The sequence below is a fragment of the Cygnus olor genome, chromosome 13 (assembly GCF_009769625.2).
Source record: "Cygnus olor isolate bCygOlo1 chromosome 13, bCygOlo1.pri.v2, whole genome shotgun sequence".
Classification (NCBI taxonomy): Eukaryota; Metazoa; Chordata; class Aves; order Anseriformes; family Anatidae; genus Cygnus; species Cygnus olor.
In genome coordinates this window covers 14276-40708 of record NC_049181.1, presented here as the reverse complement: position 1 = coordinate 40708, position 26433 = coordinate 14276, and the positions used below count along the sequence as shown (strand labels likewise).

At 39.7% G+C, this 26433-nt stretch overlaps 2 protein-coding genes across 11 annotated transcripts in view; one reads left to right on the top strand and one right to left on the bottom strand.

The window, feature by feature from the left end:
• The window catches only part of ZC3H12B (zinc finger CCCH-type containing 12B), a 56304-nt gene extending 49091 nt beyond the window's left edge, over positions 1 to 7213 (bottom strand). For 2 of the 6 annotated variants that reach the window (XR_005824136.1, XM_040572817.1), the window contains exon 1: positions 6927 to 7213. The gene's annotated coding sequence lies outside the window, so the exon portion shown is untranslated. The other 4 variants (XM_040572814.1, XM_040572813.1, XM_040572815.1 and 1 more) reach the window with 4 other exon arrangements.
• A 174-nt stretch (positions 7214 to 7387) lies between these two features.
• Positions 7388 to 25778, top strand: ZC4H2 (zinc finger C4H2-type containing). 5 transcript variants are annotated; one of them, XM_040572820.1, is made up of 8 exons: positions 7414 to 7641; positions 11663 to 11800; positions 13408 to 13489; positions 16882 to 16987; positions 18580 to 18751; positions 19338 to 19510; positions 20678 to 20840; positions 21990 to 25778. In XM_040572820.1, exons 3-8 carry the CDS (start codon positions 13444 to 13446, stop codon positions 22101 to 22103), a joined length of 774 nt encoding a protein of 257 aa, XP_040428754.1. In that variant the 5' UTR covers positions 7414 to 7641; positions 11663 to 11800; positions 13408 to 13443; the 3' UTR covers positions 22104 to 25778. The 5 variants fall into 5 exon arrangements, with proteins under 5 accessions (XP_040428755.1, XP_040428757.1, XP_040428756.1 ...); XM_040572822.1 differs by lacking the exon at positions 16882 to 16987 and having other exon boundaries at positions 7411 to 7641; XM_040572823.1 differs by lacking the exons at positions 11663 to 11800; positions 16882 to 16987 and having other exon boundaries at positions 7410 to 7641.
• The last annotated feature ends 655 nt before the right edge of the window (positions 25779 to 26433 follow it).

The following is a 26433-nucleotide window of genomic DNA, read 5'->3' as shown; positions in this document are numbered from 1 at the left end:
TGCTTTTGCAAAAATGGAATCTTTGTTAATTTATAGTACAGTTTGAAGTGTAGCTCTAGGTAACGTCAACAAGATCACATGAATAAGCACTCAATGTATCTAAAAGGATTCTGCTTTTTTATTCTTTTTAAAACTGTGTTTTACACATTTTTATTGAGACTGTCTTTAGAGCTTTTGTAATTAGCAAATAACACTCATATAAACATCAAGCCATTCAAAGATGTATAGCACATATATTCTGATACAGCTTCCTTAAAAAGACTAAAATACATAGGCATGACTTAGTAAAGGAAGATTATTATGCCAGGCTTTAACCAAGGTAAAAACATCTGTCTTTTGCCAGCATCAGCATTACTTACAGTACTTTCTTCAACGACGAGTGAGGAACCTTTGTTATTTAAAAGGGACAGTCTTACTGTAAAATACTTTAAATGAACACAAGTTCAAATACTTTTTATACTTAGTCTAATAAAGTAAACCAACTCACTCATCCATGAGAAGATATGGTAAAACATAGAAGAGATGGTCTAAACTGAAGACCTGAGCAGAGAACCGCAGCTCATTCATATATTTAGAGACATGTGTAATCAGTATTCCCAGAGCATGCACTAAGTCAAATTGCATTTGTAACAGAAGTATTAAAATGGCAGATTGGTTTTCAGTCCTGCAATAATTAGAGCCATATAAATGACAGCACTTTGATTCAGTTTAATGGACTTTTTTTTTTAAACTTACTATGCAATGTCAGTCTCAACACATTAATGGCAAGTTTCAACACTGTCATTTTGATGGAGAAAGAAACAAAGTTACATGAATCAAAAGCCTAACACAGTATGGTCCTTTATCAAGCAAACTCAGAACAACATCAAGAAGCATATTTTACTTTTTGTACTCAGTATGATTTCTCTGAAATAAAACACTGATACTCATTGTCTAAAATAAAGTACTAACATGTAACAACAATAGCAAACGTCCTTAAAAGCAATATTGAAACCATAGGTGAAAAATAGCCTGCTGGCTATGGATAAAAATAATTTTTTTTTAGAAGTTTATTCCTTTCTGAATCAATTCAGATACAGTATTTTAAAAAAAAAAGAAGAAAAAAGCAAGTTTGCATTTCTGTTTCACATTCCACACAAGGAATGTGGCTTAGCACACTCGTGTTAGAGGCAAAGAGAAAAGGAAGATTTTCAGTGTTGATTCACCAGTTAAGATGCACGTAATTGTCATTACCACCCAACCTTTAATATTCTTTCTTAACAATGCTGAGGGAACCCTGGCAATGGTATAAGAGGTTCAGGTGTGCAGACAGGACCATCCATTTCACCATTGCTGAATGCAAGAGACTGGTGTTTTGAGCAAGGCATCGGAGTGACAATTTCATTCAGCACTGGCCAGACACTCAGATGAACATCCGAGAGCCACTACTTACTTCCTAATCTGTGAAAGATAATGAGCACAACCCTGAGTCTTTACTGATCTTTTTATTTTGTCCAAAATTAGATGAAATGCCACAATTCTAGTGACCAAGCCTAAAAACAAAGAATTTTCCACACCTATTACTGAGTTTCAGTGGGTTCAAAGATTCGGATCTTTTTTAGCTGACCTTGATGAAAATTTCCTTGTCCAGCTTTGAGGAAATGGTAACGAGTTACAATTCTGCTCAACCACTCCATAGCAAGCAAGACACTAAACAGAACAGCACAATGCTCCTCCTCTGCATCAGAAATACGATCTCATAGAAGATGCTCAGAATTTCATTTTTCTGCCTTTGATTATGTATCTGCCTAGCAAGTTTTTCTGAAAATTTTAAAGTATATGAATGAAGATCTGTGGCTCTTTTCCATAGCCAAGCTTTCATAAAAGATTCAGAAATTAACCTAGAGGCAATGCCAGTAAAAGGAAAACATTACCCAGTTAACAGACAACAGGGAAATGAGTAAAACCATTTTGATTAGCTAGAATTTTGAAAAACAATGGCCACTTCTGAAAATCCAGAGTAAAACCTCTTTAACAGGTCATGGCAGATTTGGAACACTAAATAAAACAAGGTATTCTTTGCAGCACAGATATGCAATGAATCCCAAGGCCCCAAAGATGTTATTTTGCTTCGGTGAAGATTACAGGATTTAATTCAAAACACAGGATAGAAACAACGCAGTAGAAAAGAAAACCTGTGTTAGAAGTTTATCCCTCTTCACATCATTCTTAGCATATTGTCGAGTTTTGTTAAACTGGAAAACTGTAATATCACTATAAACTATGCCTCATCTCAATGTCTGAGATATTTCAAATTTATTTCAGTAAGTACTTCAAATAATCACTGATCCCAGTATTAGAGTATACATAAAAGCAAGCTGTGTGTAGCACATCGCATAAAAAGAGGATTTGAAATTGCTTAAGAAGAAGGAATACACCACAAATCAAGTGTGAACTAAGAGACACAAAGTCAGCGTAGAATTTAAGCATCATACCTCAGACTTCATTCATTTTGTGACACTCCTAAGTATGAATTCAAAGGGGTAGGATGGACATAGTTGGAATTATAAATACACGAAGTGGCTTTTTTTCATCTGTTTCTAAAGATACATGATTTGTGCATGGAGTCAACCAACTTCTTGACCTAGATAGTGCTGAGCACAAGACAAATATCAATTACAGGCCTGACTTCTGGAGGGAAGGAAAGGGAGCATTTCTTTTGCACCAGGTACTGCACTTGACTTCTTAAGAAAAAGAAAAAAAGACAGAAAAAAAAACACCACACCCTAGACAGTAAACATGCATTCAAAAAAAGGGTGTCAGAACGATACCTGGTACCTCTTTCCACCAATCTTCTCTTTCCAATAATCTTAAGTAATTATGGCTAGCATATTTGCTACTGAAGAAGTCTGTTGTCCCTACCAAGGCAACATTTACGCTTCAGTTGACATCCTCACGTAAAATACGAGAGCAGAATTATAACCCCTTAAAAGAGCAGTTGTTAGCAGTTCCTTATGAACTGAAATCATGGACTGAAATCTAAAACCAAAGCAATACTATGCTCATTTTCCTAATCCACATTCAGATAGGAGGCTGTTACCCTGCAGATCCATATGACTCATTAATGCTCCAGGAAGGAAAAGAAAACATAAAATTGTAAGTGCAGCAAAGTCAAAGACACATCAAACATGTGATGCATTCTATCATTTTAACTTATACTGACTGTAATTTTGTAATTGAATATTTAGAACTCTACTTTGGTAGACTAAACCAAATCCTCCTTTAACCAAAAATCTCATTTAGTAACAAAGCAATCTTTGAGAAACCTGAAAAACAAAGTGTATTCAGTTTCTAAAGGCCTCAATATACTAAGTGGACCCCTACCTGCTATGCCATCCCACAGGAAGCGGGATGAACTCAGCAGCTAGCATATATGCTTCCTGATACACAACCAGCCTCTTCAGAAGCTACTAAAAAAAAGCATCAGAATCAGAGAGAGACACCTCATTGAGTTAGCATCAAACAGCACCTTTATAGAAAGCAGTAAGAAGGGTTTAAAAGTGTCTTGTGGCTAGAGATTTTCAGACTTGCTATGCTGCTTTTGCAAAAACAAGGTCAGTCACTAATTAGGTCTGCTTTAAACAGAGTGTTGGACTAGATTACCTCCAGAAGTCCATTCCAACCTAAGTTATTCTTTTATTCTAAGACTCATTCATTCCTAATATGACAACACTGTTCATTTCCAAGGCAAAGAAGCCTGAAAATCATTTTCAAGAAGACTACAGGAAAAGCCTACTGTTTTGCTTTCAAAAATGAAAACAGCAGATCCCTATGCTCTGGCAACTGTATCTTACTCTTTAAAGAGAGACGATCTACATGTGGACTAGGCCTGAGAGAGAGGAAGATTCCCCCCGAGTCAGGACAACCTACAAATCAGAAAAAAGAAAAAAAAAAAGACTTGGCAAAGAGTCTAAAATTAGTATTTGAACTTAAGAAAAAAGAAAGAAAAGAGGGAAGAGAGAGGGGTGATCTCATGGTTTTTAGTTTAAAATTCTGACCTACTTTTGACTTTGTATGATTTGGCTGAGGTATCTGTGGGCTCGTTAAAGGAGCAAATATATCAAATTTCTTGTGGATGCCCTTACTAAAAATAATTTTAGTTTGATTCTTTGGCTTTAGCCTAAGGTTTAATATTCTGACTGTATTATAGCATTGCTCCCTAGAAAAATGAACAAGTAGACTCGGCTAATCAGAATTGATATTAATCTTGATGAGGGGACTCTCTCCAGATGAACTGAATGTGGAAAATGAGCTCTTATACTTCAGCTAGGTAACCAACAAGTACCTTGGCATAAGCTAGGATTTGTAAAAGGCTTACATATAGTGTACTGTTATAGCCTAATGAAATTCCAGAGGAAGCCCACAACAAACGATGTAAAGTCTAGATTTTATTTTGACGTGGTGATTCACCCTGGTTTGCTAGCAAGCAAAGTCAAAAATAACTCAAGTAAGAATATGAAATACAACAGCTTCCTTTAAAACTGAAAGATACTTAGCTGAAGTACTATTTAAATATAGAAACAATATATATATTTGAGTTGAGACTGACAGCTAATGAAGAGTTTCTCTTATTATGGCCAATTTCATGAACAAATTGCTCACCTCAGAGCAATAAAGCTACATCTTAGGGGATCCTATACTGATTAGCTCTGCACTTCCACACGTGTTTCCTAAATCTGAAACATATCAAACAATACAACATGTAATGGAATCAGTAAGCCTAGATTTCCAAAGCTGGCCATGGTATTCTTACTTCCAGATTAATTTTCTATGTTACCATAAAATACATCACATCAAAGATAGCTTATAAAAAGAAAAAAGAAAAAAAAAGAAAAAAGTAGGCAAAAAGAAGAAAAAAAACAGTAACAGATGGAAAGATTTTTTTAAAAAATCCAGTATTATTACTCAAACATGCTTCTCATTTATAATGCCTTGAAAAAACAGTCTTTTAAATTAACCCTACAAAAAATGTGTGTACATCCACACACACGCACACCTGTCCAGCTATGTACACATGGTTCCTCAAAGCCCTTTATGTCTAACAGATTCTATAATCAAAATAGGTGAGTAAGAAGAGCTCCAGTGCTTCTGCCCTTGATGTAAGTAGTAACAGAGAGCAAGTGACAAAAGCAATTTGTTTTATTCCTATTATTTGCGGATCTATAATAGAACTATAAATGTTTAACAAAATGACATCTTAGTTGCATACTGTAAAGTGGTTAGGTAAGCCAGAAACAGTAGATGACTACAATGGAATAATTTGCATTGGAAAAGGCATCCCAAAAGATCAGAGAACAGAAAGCTAGAACTTACTCACCGCAGTAGACGGTAATAATTGACTTTCCTACTAGTCCATCCGCACATAAAATGTCACTGATATCCATTCACCCTCTTAACATCTTTTGTTTCCATTCTTTTTGATTAGTGACTTTGGGTGCTGTTAGATTTTTTAAATACATCTTTAAGGAATTATTCACATGAAATTTAATAGCTTTACAGAAGCTTTAAAGACGACTTCCATTAAAACTCAGTAACCATTAGAACATTTTAGAAGACAGGTCCAGAAAATATCAGCAGCTACAGGACCGATATATGGGTAATGTGACAGTGAAGAAAAAAATAACACGTTCCAACCGCAGTTGAATTGTTCTAAATGTGAAAATGACCTTGACATCCCCACTAACCCACTTTTCCAGCTAGACACAAAGATCATTTTGTAAGCAATGTTAGCTACACTTATAAAATGTACCTTTCAGTTCTACATACCATAGTCCATTTACAGAATCTGGCAAGTAAAAGACACATTTCTTTAACAAAGGGTGCTTCCTGTACAAAAGCGACTACTTCACAGACAACCATTTAAATGAACAAACGCACTGAACATATGAAATCAGACGGATCCGGACCGCTGCACACTCCCAGGCACACCAAACTACTGATATGCTCAGCAGAAGTTCATAAACAAGCAATACTTTCATTTTCTTTCTATTCCTCCTTCCAATTTATGACAGTACCTGCCTATCACTACAATACAAGGTTTAAAAAAAAAAAAAAAAAAAAAGACAATATATCACATGGAGGTCATTAAGTGACCAGAATATCCACATTTGTCAACTTAAGAAGACACAGTATAGCTTTTGCATTCCATCTGACTGCTTTGTTACTTGGGAAGGAAATATACAGGTCTTGTGAAATACAGTCTCAAAACAGAAAAGCAGAGAGCTACGAAAACCAACATTTTTAAATGAGCACGTTAGAAAGCTGCCTTAAACCCCACCTATCCTGCCGTAAGTCACCATCTCTCACTGACACTTGCGCTACAAAGAGAAACGGAAGGCTGTGAGCAGCGACCACCAGGCACCCTCTACAAAAGTAATTTCCTCATTGGATCACCTTGCTTTTATAACGCACGTTTCTCGCTCCCCGCCTCATGCCCGGGCGCAGAGCACCTCCCCGAGCAGCGCACTGCCGCAGCCTTGCGCTTGGCATCGCTAAACGGCACCGGGCGCGTGTCCCGGTCTCGCAGCCCCCGCCCAGGCCCCTTCCGCCGCCACGCCACGGCGGGCTCCCGGGCCCCGCCCGCACTCCCGCGGCGTGCGGGGGCCGGCGGAGCACCAGCGCCCGCTCCAGGCCCCGCGCCCCCCGCCCGGGCACGCACCCGGCTCGGGCCGCGCGTGCGGACAGAGGAGGAGGAGGAAGGAGGAGGAGGCCGCGCTCGGCCGCGGCCCGGCCCTGAGAGCGCCCGTCGAGCGGCAGGGGGCGTCCCGCCGGCCTCGCGGGTCACGCAGAGCGGAGCATCCCAACCCCCCCCCCCGCCGCCGCCGGGGAGCGGTGCCCGTCGCCTGCTGCCGCCCCGCGCCCACCCCCGCCCGCAGCCGGGGCCTCACCCGCTGTTGTCGCTGCAGACGCCGCCTGCGGCTCCCTGCGGCGGCTGGCGGCGGAGAGTCGAGAGGCGGCGGGGCTCGGCGCGGCCGCGGCACGGGCCCCACTCCGGCCGCTCCCGCCGCATGGAGGGGGGAGGGCAGGCTGGAGCGAGGGGAGAGGAGCGGGGGGAGCGGGCAGCGAGGCCCGGGCGGGACGGGGCGGGAGCGGGCTCAGCGGCGGCGGGAGCGCGGGGGCCGCTGCCTCCGCCTCATCCCTGCCCGCGCCTCCGCCGGGCCAGCGCCGCTGCCCGGGCGCCGTCGCCTAGCAACCGCGCCCAGCCCCCGCCGCTGCGGGCGCCCGGCTCTTCGCGGCGCCTCGCGCGCTCCCGGTGGCAGCGCACGCGCCGTCGACACGCGGCCGCGCGCACCGGCCTTCCGCTCCCGCCCAGCGCCAGGGTGCTGCTGGCGCGTGCCCGGGCCCGGGCCCGGGCTCGGGCCCCGCCCGCGGTGCAGGAGCAGAGCCGGGCCGCGCGGGGAGCGAACGCCTCGAGGGCTGACAAAGACGGGGTGCTCTTAGGAGCCGAGGGCTGCGGTGTGGCTGCCGCCTGCCAGCGGTACTGATGAACGCCTCCGGCTTCCCCGGAACCCCAGCAGCCTTCCCTAAAAGTATTCCGCCACTAGTTGTAGGGAGGATTCCTTCAAATGTGACTCGAGTATGTTTTGAAGGCTCAGAAAGCAGGTGGGATACAGAAGGAATTTCTATTTTAAAAGTTCGGGAATTTGAAGTGAATTCCGTACCTCAGGATGCGCCATTTTGACTCCTCTGTTTTCTGAGGCTTGGCAGCGCCGCTCCCCGTGGTGCCCGCGGGAACGCCCCCAGCCCCGCGGCACGGCGGCCCGCGGTCGGGCCTGCTCTGTGTGTTAGCGGGGGGGCTTCTCCATCAGTCTTCCAGCCTGGTGTACTAGGCTTTCTGCAAGCGCAACTGCAATTTCTGTGCATGCTATTTCTTTCACAAAACGTGTTGCACACATTTCGTTAATGTCCGTCCGCACAAATTTTCACCTGCCTTCACATCTCCAAGTTTCCCTTGGCAGCTGGACGACCTTATAAACTACTAAATGTCTGAGTTTTATCCTTAAAAAAAAAAAAAAATGCTACAGCTTGGCTGCTTTAACTCACTGATATTTGACTAGAAAGATATTTCAGATGCTCAGATGAAGATAAAGAAAAGCTGACAAAATGTACAATATTACTGTATATGTCACTTGTTACATAACTAAATCTGTCACAGTGGCTCATTTTATAGAACTTCAGATAAAAGTTTATCAGGGCATTCTTTATAACGTGAAAACTTTTCTGTAATAATGAGCAATGTACACAGAATTTAATGGTATTTTTTAAATAGTTAAAAATAGTTTTAAAAGAAAATATATATATATACATACGTTAATGTGTTAAATCCAGCACATGCTGAGAAAAGAAAAAAAGAAAAAAAATATATCTTTATGTCCAGCCTTGTAGAATTGATTGTTCTAGGGGGGATGATTGCCTAGGGGGGGGAAAAGCCATTCTTGCAGTTGGAACTGTTCTGTATCAGACTTCTTGTCACAGTGGTATCAGTGTATGGAATTAATTTATACTAAATGGAAGTGTCTAATTTTTTTAAATGCAACAAAATTCAAACTGGTGCTCAGTGTGTAGGGTAGTACTTTGGCATTGAGTTCGGTCTGCATAATACTAAAACGTGTTTTGAAATGTATCTGCCTATTAGTTCTTGGTTTAAAAAGGATCAAATAGGAACAAGGATGAATTTTTCAGGAACAGACAACTGGGAGGTTTTTTTCAATGGCAGTTTGCTTTAGTCCCACATCTCCCATTGAAAAAATCTTACCTGTGTGCTGAGAGAAAACTGATCGTTATTTATATCCCACACATCAAAGTTTATAAATAGCAACAGAATAGACATGAAACATCAGTGCAGTGATTTCCGATCATTTAAAGAACTGTCAGACCTATTTTATATACAACAAAAAGTCAAACAGAGAGATTAAGACACTTATCCAAACCTGTGAAAAAAAAGCTGAATGGCACCAGTTTGAATGTGCTTGGACTGCCAGTATTAGCATCAGAGCTGAAAGAGTAATCCAGACCAACAAACCCTGGCCTTCTGCTCTGTCCATAAAACAGCATGCCTCATGACGTACTGATTCTTTACTTTGCAATCTGGAAAAGGATTTTTCATCTCTATCTCTAGAAACAGTAGGGATCTCAGAGTGCACAATCAGAATACTGACTAATCTCTCCAGGGTACAATGCGCCTTTTGCTCACCTTGTTACCTCTGACAGCAGTGGTGAAAGTACATACTCTCCTCTTCCTCTTTTGTCACTTTGCTGAAAGTTTTCACTGAAAAAAAAAAGTCAGAAAAAAAAATTCAGAAATTTGGCAGCGATAGCAGAAGCCTCATGTAAAGGACTGTATTCTTCATCAACGAAAAAAAAAATGCCACCGCATTTCGAAAAAGAGTGTGAGCTGAGAGGATACAAAATGCCAAGCAGATTCACTGTACTTCAAAGGCAGCATAGGGAAGAGGGTACAGGATGACAGCCGTGCTGATTCCACAATCAAGGGAAGAGCAGGATATCTTACTGCAGCAGGCACTGGTTTCATGTGGATGCTGAACTCAAGCTAAATGCATGCTCCAAAAGACTACTTACTATCTATCTAGAGCCTGACTTAAGACCTAGTGAAAGCAATGGGAATTTACCTACTGATATGAAATGGTTTTCCTCAGGCCTTCATTTATTTTGAATACTTCTAAGGATTGTTTCTTCGCTTTGTTATTCTGCAGAGCTAATGGTTTTCAGTTTTGCACAAATGGTAAAGTTAACAAATTCCTACCATCATGTGTATAGCACACCTATATTTTTAATTGCTTAAAATGAGACCTAACATACCTCACGCCCACATGGGTGACTTTTGTGTATTGAGTACAAGTGGTATTTCTTTGACCTTGCTTTTATATAAACAGATTTGTGTAAATAAAGTAAGAATAAATACTTTAAAAATAAGCTATATAAAAAAGTTAAAGTCTCACTCTTCTGGGAAAATGAAGGGAAGAGAAAGACTTGCATAAAGCATGTGCTAGTCCCAGGAGATTGTCTCAAAAATGCTCCAATAATGTTTTAATGGGTAGGGTATTAAAACAAGAGTAGCGCAGACAGATAAGTGATCTGAATTTTAACACTGGAGGGGTGGATTAAAGATTCTGTCCTGGAGGTAAGGAAGAAAGGGGATAGGAATTGTTCCTCGGGTATTGTTTATCTAACATTAAAAGTATCCCTACATTATTAAAAATATACTTAAATCCACCACATAAATTCTTAAATCCACACTGTAAGTATCAACCTTTGTGACCACTTTGAAGTAAGTTAGAGCTGCTATTTTTTCATTACCTATTCCAGAACTATGCCTGCAAGAATACATTTACAAAAATTGGACTTGTATACTGCAAATAAATCCTCAAAATCATTAATTGGAAGATTCATAAGAGAATCTGAAATATGTTTTTTATAATGTTTGAAAATTTCAATTTCTTTCTTTATTTATTGTCTAGTGGAATTGATAGAACAAGAATGTAGATGTTTTGTACAAGTCATCCTGAGTTTTTAACTCTCTTTAACTATTGATTATTAATTATTATTAGTGATAAACAGATCAGTAATCTTTTGTCTGAGAAGACTGACCACAGCTGCCAGTTGCTCAGGCACAAGGTGAACCTCAACCACTGCTTATTGTGATGGCTGGTGCTCTCCTCTTTTGTTCATTGTTCTCTTTGTCTATCGTACCCACATGTTCTCTCTTGCCTTATATTTAGGTAAAGTATTTGGGACAGGAACCATCAGCTTTTGTCCTTGGATTTGTACATTGCTAATTATAAAGGTATCCTGCCCCATATCTGAAGATTGTAGATGTTAACATGCTGAAAATTCATGACAGGAAAGTCCTCACTGTTCAGAGATACCAACCATCTGCAACTTGTAAGACCTCACACCTGATAGCTCTGCTCTTGTAAAAACCATGTCTTGAAAATCAAATACCAATTTACCAATAAGTTGTAAAAATGTAATCAAACTAGCCACAATTGATCCTTGAGAGAATGTGGCTTGCTTCACATCCTGAAACAACCCAGGTGCTTCACTGGATGCTGAAAAACAACCCATCAAGGGATTTATCCTTATCCTTATTGTGGGTAAGATGATAAGAGAGTCCTGTCTTTTGACAGGACATACAAAAATCAATTCAGCTATTTTCCCTAATTATGTCTTTTAAGGGATCTCACTTTGGGGCTGTTTGCTCCAGCGCTTATACACAACTTCCTTGCCTCAGACTGAGGACAAACCTCAGTCATAACAGCTCAGCTCCGAAGTTTGTTCTCTGGATTTTTATTTTTTCCAACTCCATCACTATCATCTAAGTCTCCCCACACTTCATTTTATAACTTCCTTGCAAAAAAAGAACATGGGTAGAAAATTGGTAAAAGTGAATCCCAGCACCTTAAGGCCATTGTACTACACACATACTCCATATAAAATTCTGGGAACTGTGGCACATGAAGAGATGCTAAGATCAATTTTTAGCTCAGAACCAGCTATTTTACTTGGATTGTCTGAGTTCAGTTAGCAGCTATTGCAATAACGCATGACATTCTGAGCTTTGTGTTGTTTTTATGACTTCATGTGAATTGATATTACTTCACAGGTGAGTATAAAAACGGGGTCCCTGCTCCAAAGCAGGCCAAGGACAGCAGTGTAAATAGAAGCAGCAGCAAAATCACTCAGAGAAAACATACTGTCACAGAGGACAAGAGAATATTAAAGACCAAGTTGCAGAACGCAGGTAAACCAAAGAGAAAAAAATATTCTGCTTACCTGTGCTTAATGAAAACCAATAATTTTTGCTATTTTTAAATAAATGGAGATCTGAAACTGGAGTCTTTGGTCATTCCAAATCCCCATTTACTTCACTAGAAACTAAAAGCATTTAAAAAGATGACTAGATATATTAATATTAGGAAAAAATAAGCAGGAAGCTGCAGTGCACTGGTTCTGATATCATCCATGAGTTCTGAAGTTTTTATGACTGACTTGATTTGCCGGATTGCTCATTCCCACTGATCAGTGAAAGCAGAAAAAAAAAAAAAAAAAAGAAAAAAAAAAAGGCCAAACTGCATCTCCAGTGAAGAGAGTTTCAGCTTCTCAGCTTCTCACACTGCCTGAAACAGGGTCTGATCTGCATCACATAACATTGATTATTCAACGTAATTTGCATAAGAAGAAAAAAATCCCACTGACAAACATTTGCTGCCTCAGTTACAAAAGGTTTGCTTAAACATCTTTGTTAAGCAGTGCAGGGCAGGGCAGGAGAGGTATATACTAGCATAAATTCTTTGGAGACTGGCTGGGTAGCAGAATTCAGGAATTTAAGCCTATTCTTCCTTCCTGACAAGAACTCAGAAGAAGGTAGAGGGAATGTTAGCCTGTCACATTCCCTTCTACAAGCCTAAATCTCTTTTGTAATACAGAGCATTTTGCAGTTTTCTTGTTTGCTTTCATTTTCATGGCTGGTTTCTCATCAGGTTCTCTGTATTTGTTTCAGACAATGCACGTCATTTCCAAAGGTAGCAAGCGCTATTTCTTTTGACCTTCCAAAGTGTTGAGATATAACTGTTATCTTCATAACTTAAAAAACAATGCTTAATACACTACAGAAGCTGAAGAAAAATAATTGCCTGTCTGAGGAATGACAGTGACTCTATTCACCAACATGTGAAAAAGCGAAGTGCTCTGATATTCGTGGCTAGAATGTCCTTAGTATGGCAAGTGGTCACTTTTCTCAATTTAGCTGTTTTATTTGCATTGTTATTCTTTTCAAAACTAAGACCGCTATGTATAGTGGCAGAAATAAAAATGAAAATCCTAAAGAACAAAATGTATCTCTTCTGAACTCCATATGCACTCCTCATCACTCAGAGTACCTACAAGAAAACAGCATGGTAGTAGTAACGGCTACAGCATGTTTTTATGTTTCACATCAAAATCACAAACACATCCAATGATCTTAGTGCTTATTCCATAATTCTAATGATTTAATGAAATGCTAATTATTGCATAGACCTCAGGAGGTCACCTTTTGCTCTCTTTGCATTCCTAACAACCTTTGACATTAGGTGTGACAAATTGATTCAAAATGTAGTTGCAGGAAAAAGGGCAGGAAAGCTGTGCTCTGCCTTGTGGGTGTTGTAGTTTTTCTGCTGACTATCTGCCTAGTCAGAAATAGGAAGCTGGACTCTAAGTCCCATAGCTCCCACTAGAGCCTACTGCACAGGCTCAGAGACCATATGCTCGGAGGAGGTGACTACATTGTGTCTATTGTATGATTGTTGGTTTTTTGTTGTTGTTGTTGTTTTTGTTTTTGTTTTCCCTGGCATTTTGTACGTTTCACAGGAGGTTTAAATCGGGAGGTTTAAATCAGCATGGCAGATGAGCAAGAAATTATGTGCAAACTCGAGAGCATCAAGGAGATCAGGTACGTTTGCTTTGTGCCACATCAGTTACATGAAACAGCTTTCTCAGGGGAGTGGAGGAGTTGCATCGATCTGAAAGTAGCTATTGTGCTCCTGAGGGAAAGCAAACCACCCCTGGGCTATATGATAAGAGCTGAAATTACATTTTTCTAAATAGGGAAGGAGCATCTGCAACCGGGAAGTAGCAGCAGAAGGTGCAGCAAAGGGCTGTGATGGTCATACATTTCCAGAGAACTCAGTGACACCGTAACACGAGAGGGAAGAGTGTGGGGGTGGTGTTGGGCTGCAGGTGTTTTCTTTTAAGCTCTTTTAAGTATTATTTCTCATTCCTGAGTCGCTCTGTCATAAATCTATTATTTTGCCTTGCTCACTCCCATCATTCCCTGGCAGGAACCTTAACAAGCTGGGAAAGGAAGGGCAAAAAGCAAACGGAGCATGACAGCAAAAGCCAAGGATGGATGTGCCCCTGAGAGTGGCATGTTTAAGTGTCTGAGCAGGACATGGATGTCTGGGCACAGCCAGGCAGAGACCAATGGGAGGATGTGTGGCTGCTCAACTGCCAGGGTGGCCGATCTCCCCAGGCAGTCAGTGCTGGCAGTCAGCTTTAGCTGGGATTGCGGCCTGCAAGGGAGTGTGGAATTTGTGCGTGTGCTAGGAGAGGGGAGCAGCTGAGCCTGTGAAGCAGCCAGTGTTTACCTGGTTTCTTTCTACTCTCCCTTCCCTGGGCAGAGACACGGCCCTCTACCCAGAGGCAGAAAGATGGCTAAGGTGGGCAGGGAGAGCAAGGAGTCTTTCTACCTGCTGTTTCTGGCCACCACCCTGAAGTGGTGAGCAGGGCCACATGTACTGGGGTGACAGAGTGCCGTGGTGGTGATGGATGGGGACACAACAGCATTGGCTTTTTTTTCCATCATCTTGAGAATCTGCCACAAGGCAGGCAGCTGTCTCTCTCCTGTTCTGTGCAACACAACACATGAAGAATTTGCATATAGTGTTCTTTGTATGGTGAATTGCAGAATGCCTTGAAAGAGGGGGGGTCATAAACAATGAACGGCACCGTATGTGCCCATGTTGGGGGTATGTGTTTTTCTGAGCTTTAGGTAGGACATTTTCACTCTTTGACATAGGACACTGATATTCAGGATAGGGCCTGAGCTGTCTATATTTAGCAGGAATTCATGCATCCAAAAGCCAGAATGCATTACAAAGAAAGTGATTTGGTATGTAGCCAGGAGCTGAAAGGTGAGGTGGTGGTGGGTAACCCCAGAGTGGAAGGAAGTGTTTTGGGGCATGGCAGCTGAAGACAGGCTATCAGTGGGGATATTTGCAGGAGAGGCAGGGGACAAAGGTGCTGCTGCTTGGCCCTGCACGCAGATGGCTGCAGAGACATCTTTCTGGCTGTTAACAGCACCTCTAGCAAGCACACTTGACCTGTGGAAAGAGGTGAATTAGTGAGCAATGTATGGGCCTTGGCCCTCTTCACTCGATATCATGAAGATGAACAAAGATCAGGCAAAAAATTTTATCTAACATCCCAAAACTACATGTAGAAAGAGATGGAATAACACATGCTTTTCAGAATAAGAACAACACTTTTCTATGGAACTATTATTGGACAGGCTCCTTTAAAATACAGATCTAAATATGGCCTATTACAGTTAGAGGTCCAAATATTCTAACACTGACTTTAAATATCTCATTAAATTATCTTTCCAGAGAAAGTGGTACCCTGTATTTGGAAATTTATGGTGTATTCAATTTTATGACAATATATTCAAATGGGACATTTAAACTGTAATTAAGACATTTTTTATATTAGTTTATGGTATAAGGTACTGTAAAGGTGACATTATTACCTTTATTGTGCAATGAGGTATCAAGAAATTTGCTTGAATATATTTTAATTTAAAAAATCAAAAACAAATCCTGCTTGCAGCATTCATGTCAATTTTGAGTCTCCTTTCACAAAATGTGGTCAGATAAACTACCTATTTAAAATGTCTTTTCATTCTATTAAAAAAAATATCATTCAAAATTGCTATAAGAAACCCTTATCTTTACAGAGCAAACACACCTTTGATGGATTTGGCAGGCTTTATTTTAATCTGCATTCCATGTACTATTCTACAGGCAAAGGAAAAAAAAAAAAGCCCTCACAATTAAAATCAGAGAAATTGCCAATTTCTGTAGCTGCACTCTATCATTTATTAAAGGCAGCTCAGCTGGGTTTTTGATGGAATTCTGGAATATGATTCTCAAAACTTGTATACATAGATAAAAAAAAATACATAATTTGTAGCCAATGGAATTGCTGTTGTCAGTAAATGTATATATGTGCCACCAATCCAAAAGTATCTGCACATGCTTATTGATATGCATTGAGTAGTTTCACAGAACTAACCCTAGTTGTAAAATTAAGCAAATACATAAAGACTGGACCTCAGTGTTCTAACTGGGAGGAGATCAAAGAGAATGAGAGCGAACTTACCCATGACAGATGCTAGTTTCACTACTTAATGCCCTACTGTGGCATTAAGTAGTCACTTAGCGACTACTGTTACCATTGCAGTCTAAGAACTTAAACAGAAGGGCAAAGAACACGAGGGCAGAATTCATTAGGCAGTGTAGAAATCACAACTGCAGTTTTTGTTTCAAAACATCACAGCATGTTGCCTGATGCTAACAGAGAGTTCTAATTTGTATGCACTTTTTCTTTCCTATACCAAAAGCTAATCATTTGGTCTGAAACAATCCCCTGCAATGCATTCGTTGTGGCAATTTGGCAGAGCACAGAGGCCAGTGACTAGTAACAGTGAGGAAAGTGATCTTTTTCCATTGTCTTGGGTGAATGCATTCCATAAATACAAGAGAGGAAACAGGGATAAAACTGGGGACAAGTACTCCCAGTTTCAGTAATCAAAGCTGCTATTGCTAAGTATATGGAAACAATGAGGCTTGATGAAAACAGGAGTAGATGGTTGGAGGATACTTTTTAGTGGGATATTGCCACATTTAAAATAGAAGACAGAGATGATCTCTTTTACTGGTTTAAGTCCAATATTCATGTTTGGACTAGTAAATACTGTTCAGACTAGTGAGTACTGAGACTGAGGGACAACCTCATTGCAGCCTACAGCTTCTTCTCAAGGGGAGCAGAGGGGCAGGCGCTGATCTCTTCTCTCTGGTGACAGTGACAGGACCCGAGGGAAGGGCATGGAGCTGGGATAGGGCCAGTTCTGGCTGGACATTAGGAAAGCCTGCCAGAGTTCAAGAAGCATTTGGACAACACTCTCAAACATATGGTCTGATTTTTGGCTGGTCCTGTGTGGAGCCAGGAGTTGGGCTCAATGATCCTTGTGGGTTCCTTTCATCTGGGGATATTCTGTGATTCTAGGACGTTCCAGCCATCTGATAACTTTTATGGTCCTCCTCTGGTCCGGCTCTAACAGGTCCACATCTTTCTTGTGCTGGGGGCCCCAGAGCTGGATGCTGTACTACAGGTGGGGTCTCGCGGGGTCAGAACAGAGGGGGAGAACCAACTCCCTCTTAGTTCTGAACACATATCGGAGAAGTTATTTATGTTACTGTTTTTATTTCTTGTAGCTTTATAAGCTCCTGAAGTGAGAGAGAGAACAACTTTGGCTATAATTCTTGAAATAGATAACGAGAGTTAGTTGTCCCAGGGACTGACCCAGCTTTCTGCCATTCTCTTCAGCAAATGGTGGAAGACTGTTGTGCCAGTTCCCTATGCCAGTGATGTCTGAGGCAGCCAGTAAAAGGATTAACAAAACCTGGGGCATAAGCGGTTACTGCACTCATTGGGACTGATTTGGAAAACAGGAACAAAGGATTCAAAGGCACATGCGAGTCTTCCCAAGAGGGAGGGTGACAGGCGAGATCCAGTCAAACGGAAGCAAGAATAGACTCTATACAGACACTTGCCATATACTTTAAAGAAGAGTCCTCAGGCTAGCTCTAAAATTTCTTTGGGAATCTTGGTTGGAGCAAGAGAAAACAGTAACTCTGTTAAAGCCAAGTATAACAAGGAAGGCCAGAGGTGGTACTGTACAATTACCTGAAATGTGACATTGCAGGTTCTTGTTATAAACATTTAAGTGTTGTTGACACCTGGGTTATGGCATATCATATTCTAACCTAAAGTACAGGAAAAATAACTAAGACTTCTTGGTTAACTAAATCACAGAATCACAGAAACAAGACCAGGAACAAGAACAGTTTGTTTGCTCTGTTCAATGACTAGTACAACTGCTGAATCACAAGAGCAGTAGACTGTTCTGCTGCTTAAAGCTGTCTGATGATTGAAACTCACACCCCTTAATTGTTAGCTTTGAAGAGAGAGAAATGGACTGGGTTTCTAAACACTTTTGCAATGGAATGACAGATTGGCACTTTTTTTTTTTTTTTTTTAATTAGAATGCAGGACATTGGTAGAAACATTTACAAATATGTGAAAGGTACAAGATTTTAGCAAAGAACCAAGAACTTGTCATGGTGTACCCACAAATGGGATGTTGGTGGTGAATGTCATCTTGAGTTTTTACTACTCTGACATGTCATTGCTCTGGAATTTTCTTTAATCTGAACTTGAAGTTAGCATTGTAGCAGTTCAAATTACTGTCCACATAGTGGTAGTCAATGTATAGAATATTATAGTAACTTCCATTTAATTTTATGTATCTCCGAATCCTGTTCAAAACCTTTCATATTTTCTGGATTTCTCTACTTTGGAACTAGGTTTTAATCTCAGTAAATTGATACAGTAGAACTCTTAGTACAAATTCTCTGAATCTGCAGTAACTGTTACATTTTTACAATGTACTCTTCGTTTCATAATTCTGTATATGAAAGTTTGATATAATCTCATACATTAGAAATGCTCAGCAAAAGAGCTGGGATTAGAATTCAGTTCTGTCATTGCACCTTATGTTTTTTCAGACATACTTAGTTTCATCCTTGCCTATTACTGCTACCTGCTTCTTCCATCTATTCATCTATAAAGTGACACCTTGACAAATATTTTGCAGTGACTTACTGTTGTCCCTCTATATTTGTAATTATCACTGGGATCCAGGAATAAGACTTTGCAGATGGAAAAAATAAAGGCGCGACTGAAAGCAGAATTTGAAGCTTTGGAGTCTGAGGAGAGGCACCTGAAAGAATACAAACAGGAAATGGACCTGCTGCTGCAAGAGAAGATGGCCCATGTGGAGGAGCTGCGTCTGATCCATGCTGATATTAATGTGGTATGCAACAGTCCAGCTGCAGGCAGTCTAAGACAGTTGTATATGAATCAAGCCACAGGTTGTGGAATTGCACACATCAATGAACTATGATTGGCTGAATAATCTGGACTTTACAACACCATCCTAGGATCCTACAAAAAGTGCCAATTAAATTTACTTCATGCTAATTGTTTTTTTCCTGTCTGTGAAAGGTGGGATATTTTGTAATGTGAGCTTAGAAAGCATTTGGACCAAGGGGTTAGATTGCCAAGCCCATTCTAGCTACGACCTCACCATTAGTCATAGTAACATCATTCTGACAGTCCCATAGAAAACCATTCTTCCTGTTAGTCTCTTCTCATCCAGCAGCTGAAGGCAGCTAGCTGGGACTTTTGATTGCTTTTTGTTTTGGTTTGGTTTTTATGTTTTGTGTTTTTTCTGAAGAAAAGGGATTTGGGGAAAACACGATATTTGTGAAGTTCTTAGCAAGAGTTTACCTTCATCACTGAGTAGAACCACCAAACATTACCAGAGTACAGTAAGAAGCACCAGCCAGAAGGAAATTAATACAATTATAATTAATTACTTATAAGGGAATCTATTTCAGATGGAGAACACTATCAAGCAATCTGAGAATGATCTCAACAAGCTCTTGGAATCTACTCGTCGCCTGCACGAGGAGTACAAACCCCTGAAGGAGCATGTAGATGCTCTGCGGATGACTCTGGGCTTGCAGAGGCTGCCAGATCTGTGTGAGGAGGAAGAGAAACTGTCCCTTGAGTAAGTCTCCAAAGCAAACATTATCTGGGTTTATATTTATAATATAATAATCTAACTAATAATCTAGCTCTTAATTTTATTCTTTGGTTTTGTCATTCTACTTTGTTTGGTAGGTGGAAGAAAGACCTTAAGAGGTATGCATGAAAAGAAAAAGTTATCAGAAAAGAGATGTGGGAGCACATGTATTTGATAAGATTATTTGAATTTGTTGGAAGTTAGATTATTCCAAGCTGCAAACTCTACATATGATATGTAAAAATTCAAGAGTTTGTTTCTCTAGATTTTATATTGTATATTGTTTTTTCTAACAAGGTATTTTTTTCATGTTTTTTTTGCTTGTTTAGCAGAGATAGAAGACAATACAAGAAAGGCATACAAAGCAATTATTCTTCAATTGGTTTGTGGTACTGCTAGTCATATTTTTTCTTTTTTGCTGCATGCACATGGCAGTACCATTTAGACATCTACCTGTGACCATAAAAACTAAAAGTTTACCCTAGATGTGGAATAGATTTGGATAATGACCTCAGTTTCATTTTTCAAGGCGTAACCTAGAAGGCAGCAGAATTAGCTACTATTCAAAGAACAGTGTCCTTTGTTTAACAGATCAGTTTTAAATGCAATTGATGTTTTAAGAAAACTACATTTCTTAATGCCCTGCACATTTGGCATCACTTTAACTGACACACAGTTTTCAAGATTTCTCTGGATTTCTTCAGAAATGCAGTTTTCCGCTCAAAGCAGCTTGACACTACAAAGAAATGTATAAATCTATTGCATTAAAAATATTAACAGAATAAAATATAGAAATAGAGAGTTTGACAGTGGTACATCTAAAGCTGTTAAAGATTAAGTATGTACACTATATATTTTCTAGCCTATTAGTTTTATATTTAGTTGTAAATCAAGATGCCTTAGAAGCTAACAATCATTTCCATTCTTCTGAAATCTGTCTGAGGTGCTCAAATGTAGAGGAAAATACCAGCAACTCTATTTAAGAATTAGTCCAAAAGGTGTCTAAATGTAGGCAATTTGACTCTAATGGGGAAATGTGATAAAGAAATATGGTCCATTATATTTTAACACAAATTATCCCTTAAAAATAATGAAATAGTCCAAAAGGTGTTTATTTTTTTATTTTTATTTAAAATTTTTTTTTTGGTCTAGCTACTTTGAAAAGCAGAAAGCAGAATGGCAGACAGAACCACAGGAGCCTCCCATTCCAGAGTCTCTGGCTGCAGCTGCAGCAGCTGCCCAACAGCTGCAAGTGGCTAGGAAACAAGATACCAGACAGACAGCAACTTTCAGACAACAGCCACCTCCAATGAAGGTCAGGAGATGGAATGTGCTGTTTTTTCTCTTCTGTCATTGAAACATACAATGCTTATAAAATTGATCAGTATTTACAAAAAGTAAAAATGATGCGTCCTGATTCTGATTTTTTTTCTGCAGTTCATATCAAAAGCAATCCCAGCAGACTTAAACTAGTAGCACCAGTCATCAAGGGTTGACAAGGCTTTATTTTGACTCCTTTATGCCCTTAGAATCTCCATAGAGATGCAGGCAATTCTCACTCATTTTGTGTTTCATGTGAGAGAAAGGCATGGAAGAAAGATGCTGGGTAAAAGAAAGACCAATAGCTGGGAGGTAATCCACAATGGATACATATCAGAAGCAATGCACATATTTTATGAGGAAATATAACTATTCATGGTAGAAATTACCAGAGAAGGTGATTGATTCTGTACTTCTTGGTATCTTCAAATCAAGATTAATGTATGGATTAGTTCAACCTAACTGTAAGCACTTAAGTGAGGTGTACTACTTTGAACAGTTATACTCAGCTCTTTCTGTAGTTAGTAGAAACAGAAAAGTAATTGCATACTATCCATCCCACCCTAGTTTCAAAGATTCACGGAGTAGGAAGGCAAACTGAGGTAAGTACATTTCATAGTTATGTAGTTACTATCTAGAGTTAGGTCAGCAAAAATCCTTTCTGAGAGCAATACACGTCAGTAAAATGGAAGTTCGAGGCTGAGTATGGAACAAAAGGGTAGAGTGCTGTATCTTGTGTTAAATATGTAGAATTAATCTAATCACCCTCTCTGCCTTGAATGCTGTGAAATTGCAGTCAGACTTCACTATAACATCTCTGACTCAGTGAGCTATTACCCTTGTAGACATCTTTAAAGCACATGGAAAGCTTAAAATGAAATGGAATTTAATTCTGAGATTATTGATACAGGCCTGAACCATGTGTTTGCTGAACTGTAGTTTAAATACAATGAGATTCATTACTTTTTCCTTTGGCCTGAAGTTACTGTACAGTCTAGACACCTGGATATAAAATTTAGCATTGGTTTGCCCTTAAAGGCAAGAAGTCTTGCCTTGGTTATTTTTTTCAGTATTGATACTCAATAACCCATGTATCAATGCCACTTAAATGTTTATAACAAAAGGCTGCAATGTCGCGTTTCAGGCATGTTTATCGTGTCACCAACAAATTCATCGGAATGCACCCATATGTCCACTCTGCAAAGCAAAGAGCCGATCTCGGAATCCCAAAAAGCCCAAGAGGAAACAGGATGAATGAAACCCAGAAGACTGACGAGCAAAATGTGACCTCTTCCAGTACCCTTCCAGTAGAACTGTAAATTTGGCCAGACTTTACTGAAGTGCAGACTCAAGCATGACCAACCCATTGTTTTCTATCCAATGCAATGTAAGCACAATGTTCCTGTCCTGTCTTAATTTCCTTCTGGTCCTTAGGATTTAGTTTTAAGAAAATAAGTACTAATGGTGCTACAATTTAACATTTCAGTCATTCCATCTTTTGGACTCATAAGCAACACAGAATTCTTATGCAGGTATCCTAAATGCCAGACTACACCTACTGGCCAAATGTGATTACTACAAATGCTTTTATGTATTTTTAAAAACAGATGTTACTAATAGATTATTCTTATTTTCCTATTTTCTGATAACAGGATACTATTTGAAATGCAGAAAAATCTGTTTGTTTGTTTCACTAAAGAACAATTTGTTTTCCATGCTGGTACGATTGTGTAGGCTTGGGTATCAAGTAGCACTTTTTTTTTTTTAATATGGGACATGTTCAGGAAAAAAAAAGAAATGGTTTATACAAGAAATCAGTGTATTAAGGACACAAGTGAATTTTGATTTACTGGAGTTTGATTGTATCATTCCATCAAATTTGTCTTAAAATTTGGAGGAGGGATCCAGTTATAGTCTGTGTGTGAAGTACTAAAAATGACATAATTTGTGTCATCTTTAACATCTTAATGTGATATTATTTTCAGCAGTCAGAAGACTAATTGATTTAAATATAAGGTTTAAATTAATACATTAGTAGTCCTCCTAGGCTCTAGGGCAAACAAGCTCACTGTAGTTCTCTAGGAAACATGCATCAAATACCCCAAACCTCTATGTCCACAGACTACAACAGCAGCCATTCTGCACGTCTCCCCTTCCTGGTTTCTGTAGCAGAAATCTTTGGCAGATGTATCATCTGTTGGATCACAGGGAAGTTTAATAACATGCGCTGGGAACAGTGTCAACTAAAAAACGATGTATTTCACTAGAACTGCCTGGTTTTTTTTTGCTTCCTTTTTTTTTGGGGGGGGTGTTTTTCTGCCTGACCAAAACTTCCTATTGTTGTATCTTTTAATAAGCCATTATGAAGTTAGTTTTTCATCCTGTTTTTTTTTTTCTTGCTCTGCATGTGTGACAAAAGAACCCCAATTAGAGGATCCTGCAGACCCCTCCCTTTATCTCTGTCTTCCCTATTTCATCTCATGCAGCTGCAGTTTCTCCAACAGGGAGGGTGGCAGTGACCCAACTACAGAACAGGGCCTTCAGACTTACTCATTTCTAATTCCAGTTTTGTCACCAACTTTGTTGACTAAACTGATCTTAAGTACTATATATTCTTTTCACTAAGTTCAGGAGACAGGGACTGCCTGTTTGCATTCAGCCTCTCTTTTTAGCCCATGTTTTCTTCTACTATTATGCTAGATTGGATATATTGAGAATTTTGCTTGTTAAAAACGAAGGACAAGGAAGCCCCAAGTCTCTGGTCAGAACTTTGTGAAATGCTGTGGACTCTACAAATACACATAAAACACTTTTGCTGTCCAAATCTCACACATTGCCATTAATTTCCAAACTCATCCATAAAGTACATGAATATTTTATTGAATATAGCCTTATAATTTATGCCAAGTTCAGTCAGTATTCTCCCATTTTAACGTTTGATAGCCTAATAAACATCTGTCAACAGCAGAGGCAGAATACGGACTATGTGCCCCTGACAACATGTAAAAAGCAGATTCTGTGAGCTGCATTACTGGGATTCGGTCTCTGAGTGATGATGGAGGAGAGCATGACCCTGTCCTCCCTTCACCAGATGGCAGTAGTGCCCTAACTATCCTTCTGCATGTTTCCAACGCAAATACCGCGTTCTGTTTTTAAATGTCAGAGAGGCCATATGCTGTGTATCCTACTCAGAGCAATTCCTACTGAGCTTAAAGGAAAACATACACAGAGTTAAAGAACAGCATATGGACTCTTTCCTCCAAACTGCATGCATGGAAACAGCATACTTTTATGGTAGATGTTGCTAAGTTTCAGAAGTAGCGACAATGGAGAGTGGGTGAATGGCTCGCAATGAAGTAGTGCATGAAGAGGCACAGATATGTAGAACTGACTTACAGTCCTGGAAGTCCCAAAATAGATGGGGTTAGTCCAAGCTGTTCTTACTTTGCTGTTACTTTGCCAGGTTCTTTGTTTCTTTGGAGATCTCTAGAGCTCTAAACTGAAGCATGCTTAATGATTCCTAACATCATTCCTAAACACCATTTCCTAACTTTGTATAACAGTTCTGTATTTTTACTTTTTTTTTTTTTTAAACTAGTCCTTAGTGCCCTCATGTTTAACAAGTTTTTTATTAATATTTTTAAAGAGAAAAAAATGTGTGTATGACATACTGTGTTTGTATCAATCACATACTAGTGTTTAGAAATCTGTTTTCACATCCTTTATGAAGTTCAGTCATATGAATAGTTTGTGTTGCTGAGAATGAGTCAAACTACTTCAAGGAGACAAAATCCATATTATTTAATAAGGGATACTGGGGGCATAGGGAGGGGGGGGAAGCAGTATCTTTCTTAGGGAACTATTAATATTTTCTCTCACAGATTAATTAAGAAAGTTAACTGAAGAGCTCTTCTTGTGACAGCCTTGGCCCTTTTTCTCCCTGCCACCTTTCTCAAGAGACTTGAGAGATAATTACGAAATACTGATTCCTTGTTCTGTTAGTCAGAGGAGGAAGCTGTCTGAAGAACAGTTTTTACTATAAAACTATGGCACTTCTGCACTGTGAAGCAACAATGGCCTCTTCCTTTGTACCTAAAGTTCTTTCAGGATATTTCTTCACGTGGCTTAAATTCATTCTTATTTAGCTTAGATTCTCTTTATAGCCACAAAGAAACACCTGTTGTGGATGCTGAGAGGCTATTTAAGCCTTGAATAGTTTACAGGACATTTACATTACTAACCTCTGGTTTGACCCTGGCTTTGTCATTCCCTTTTCAATGAGTAATCAAACGATAACAGAATCACTGGATTCTTTTTGTTGTAGATGGTTTCCAGGGCTGTTCCCTACTTCCTCACTTGCTTCAAATGGCATAGTCCTGTTCTTTTGCAACCAAGTGGCACAGAATTCACAAGCCACCGCCCCGCCATAAGATCACACTAAAAGGATGAGAGCATTGTACTGTGTTTAATGACTTTAGAAATAATCACACCCAGGTCAGGGTTGAGTAGTTGTTCAAACTTTAGTGCCAAGGACACCATTATCTGTGGAGAAAAGCCAAATTCTAATAATTGCGCTTACTGAATTTTAACTTTAGCTTTCTAAATGGCACACTTGCGGCTGACTGAACCTGCCAACGGCTTCAAGTTACGGAATCTGCTTGTGAAAGAATAGCCATTGAGGTGCTGTTCTAAATACCTGACTAACCAAGAAGTCAAGACTTTATTAGCACTTTAAATAAATAAATGAAAGTGCTTTCTCTTATTTTACAGTTTTCTAAGTCCTCCGACATGGGTTTTCCATTTTAGCATTTAGATATTTTAGCAATACCTGGAGTTTCACTGGCTTCTGTGTTCTAAATATTTTATTCTTCTGACCAGGAGTAACCTGTTAAAGTTGTCTGTACAGTTCTTTTTAATAAATGTTTGTTACATGTCATGCTTTCTTCATGCAGAGTATTTTCACAACTGTTATTTGCTTTTGCTACTGAGAAGCAGCCATATCCTGAAAGGCAAATCCCAGATCTCTAATTTTACAGTATGCAATTAGCCCCAATTCTGTTATACCTTCATAGAAACTTTATGGTCATAAATATGGGGAAAGAAATACCTGTGAGCTTAGAAAGTAGAAAGGAAAAGGAAATAGCAAGACAGACTTTAACCTAGCGAAACTTCTCAGTAACATTTCTTGAACACAAACCACTTTGTGCTTAGGCTCCAAGATCTCTGCATCTGCATAACAGTCACAGAAACGACATCCGATTTCATGTTTGTTTGTTCTTTCTTCTCGGTCTCACCCACATGACCTTGGCTTGGCATGGCAAATGGAAGTGCTAAACCTTGATCAGGAAGGTGAGTGGAGAAAAGTTGAAAAACAGGGATGGTTTTTGGTTTGGTAGTCTATTGGTCCACCTCTGTGTGACTCTTCTTTTCAGGTGATGAAGAAGAAACTAGCAACATCCTAGTAGGTTTCTGTGGTCCACATTGAGGATGGATTCTGACCCCTGAGAATTAAGTCAAGGGGCAAATACTGTGTGTGTTGGGGGGTGGTTGGCAGGGGGAGGTGGGGAGTTGCCTAGCAGTTGTCTATC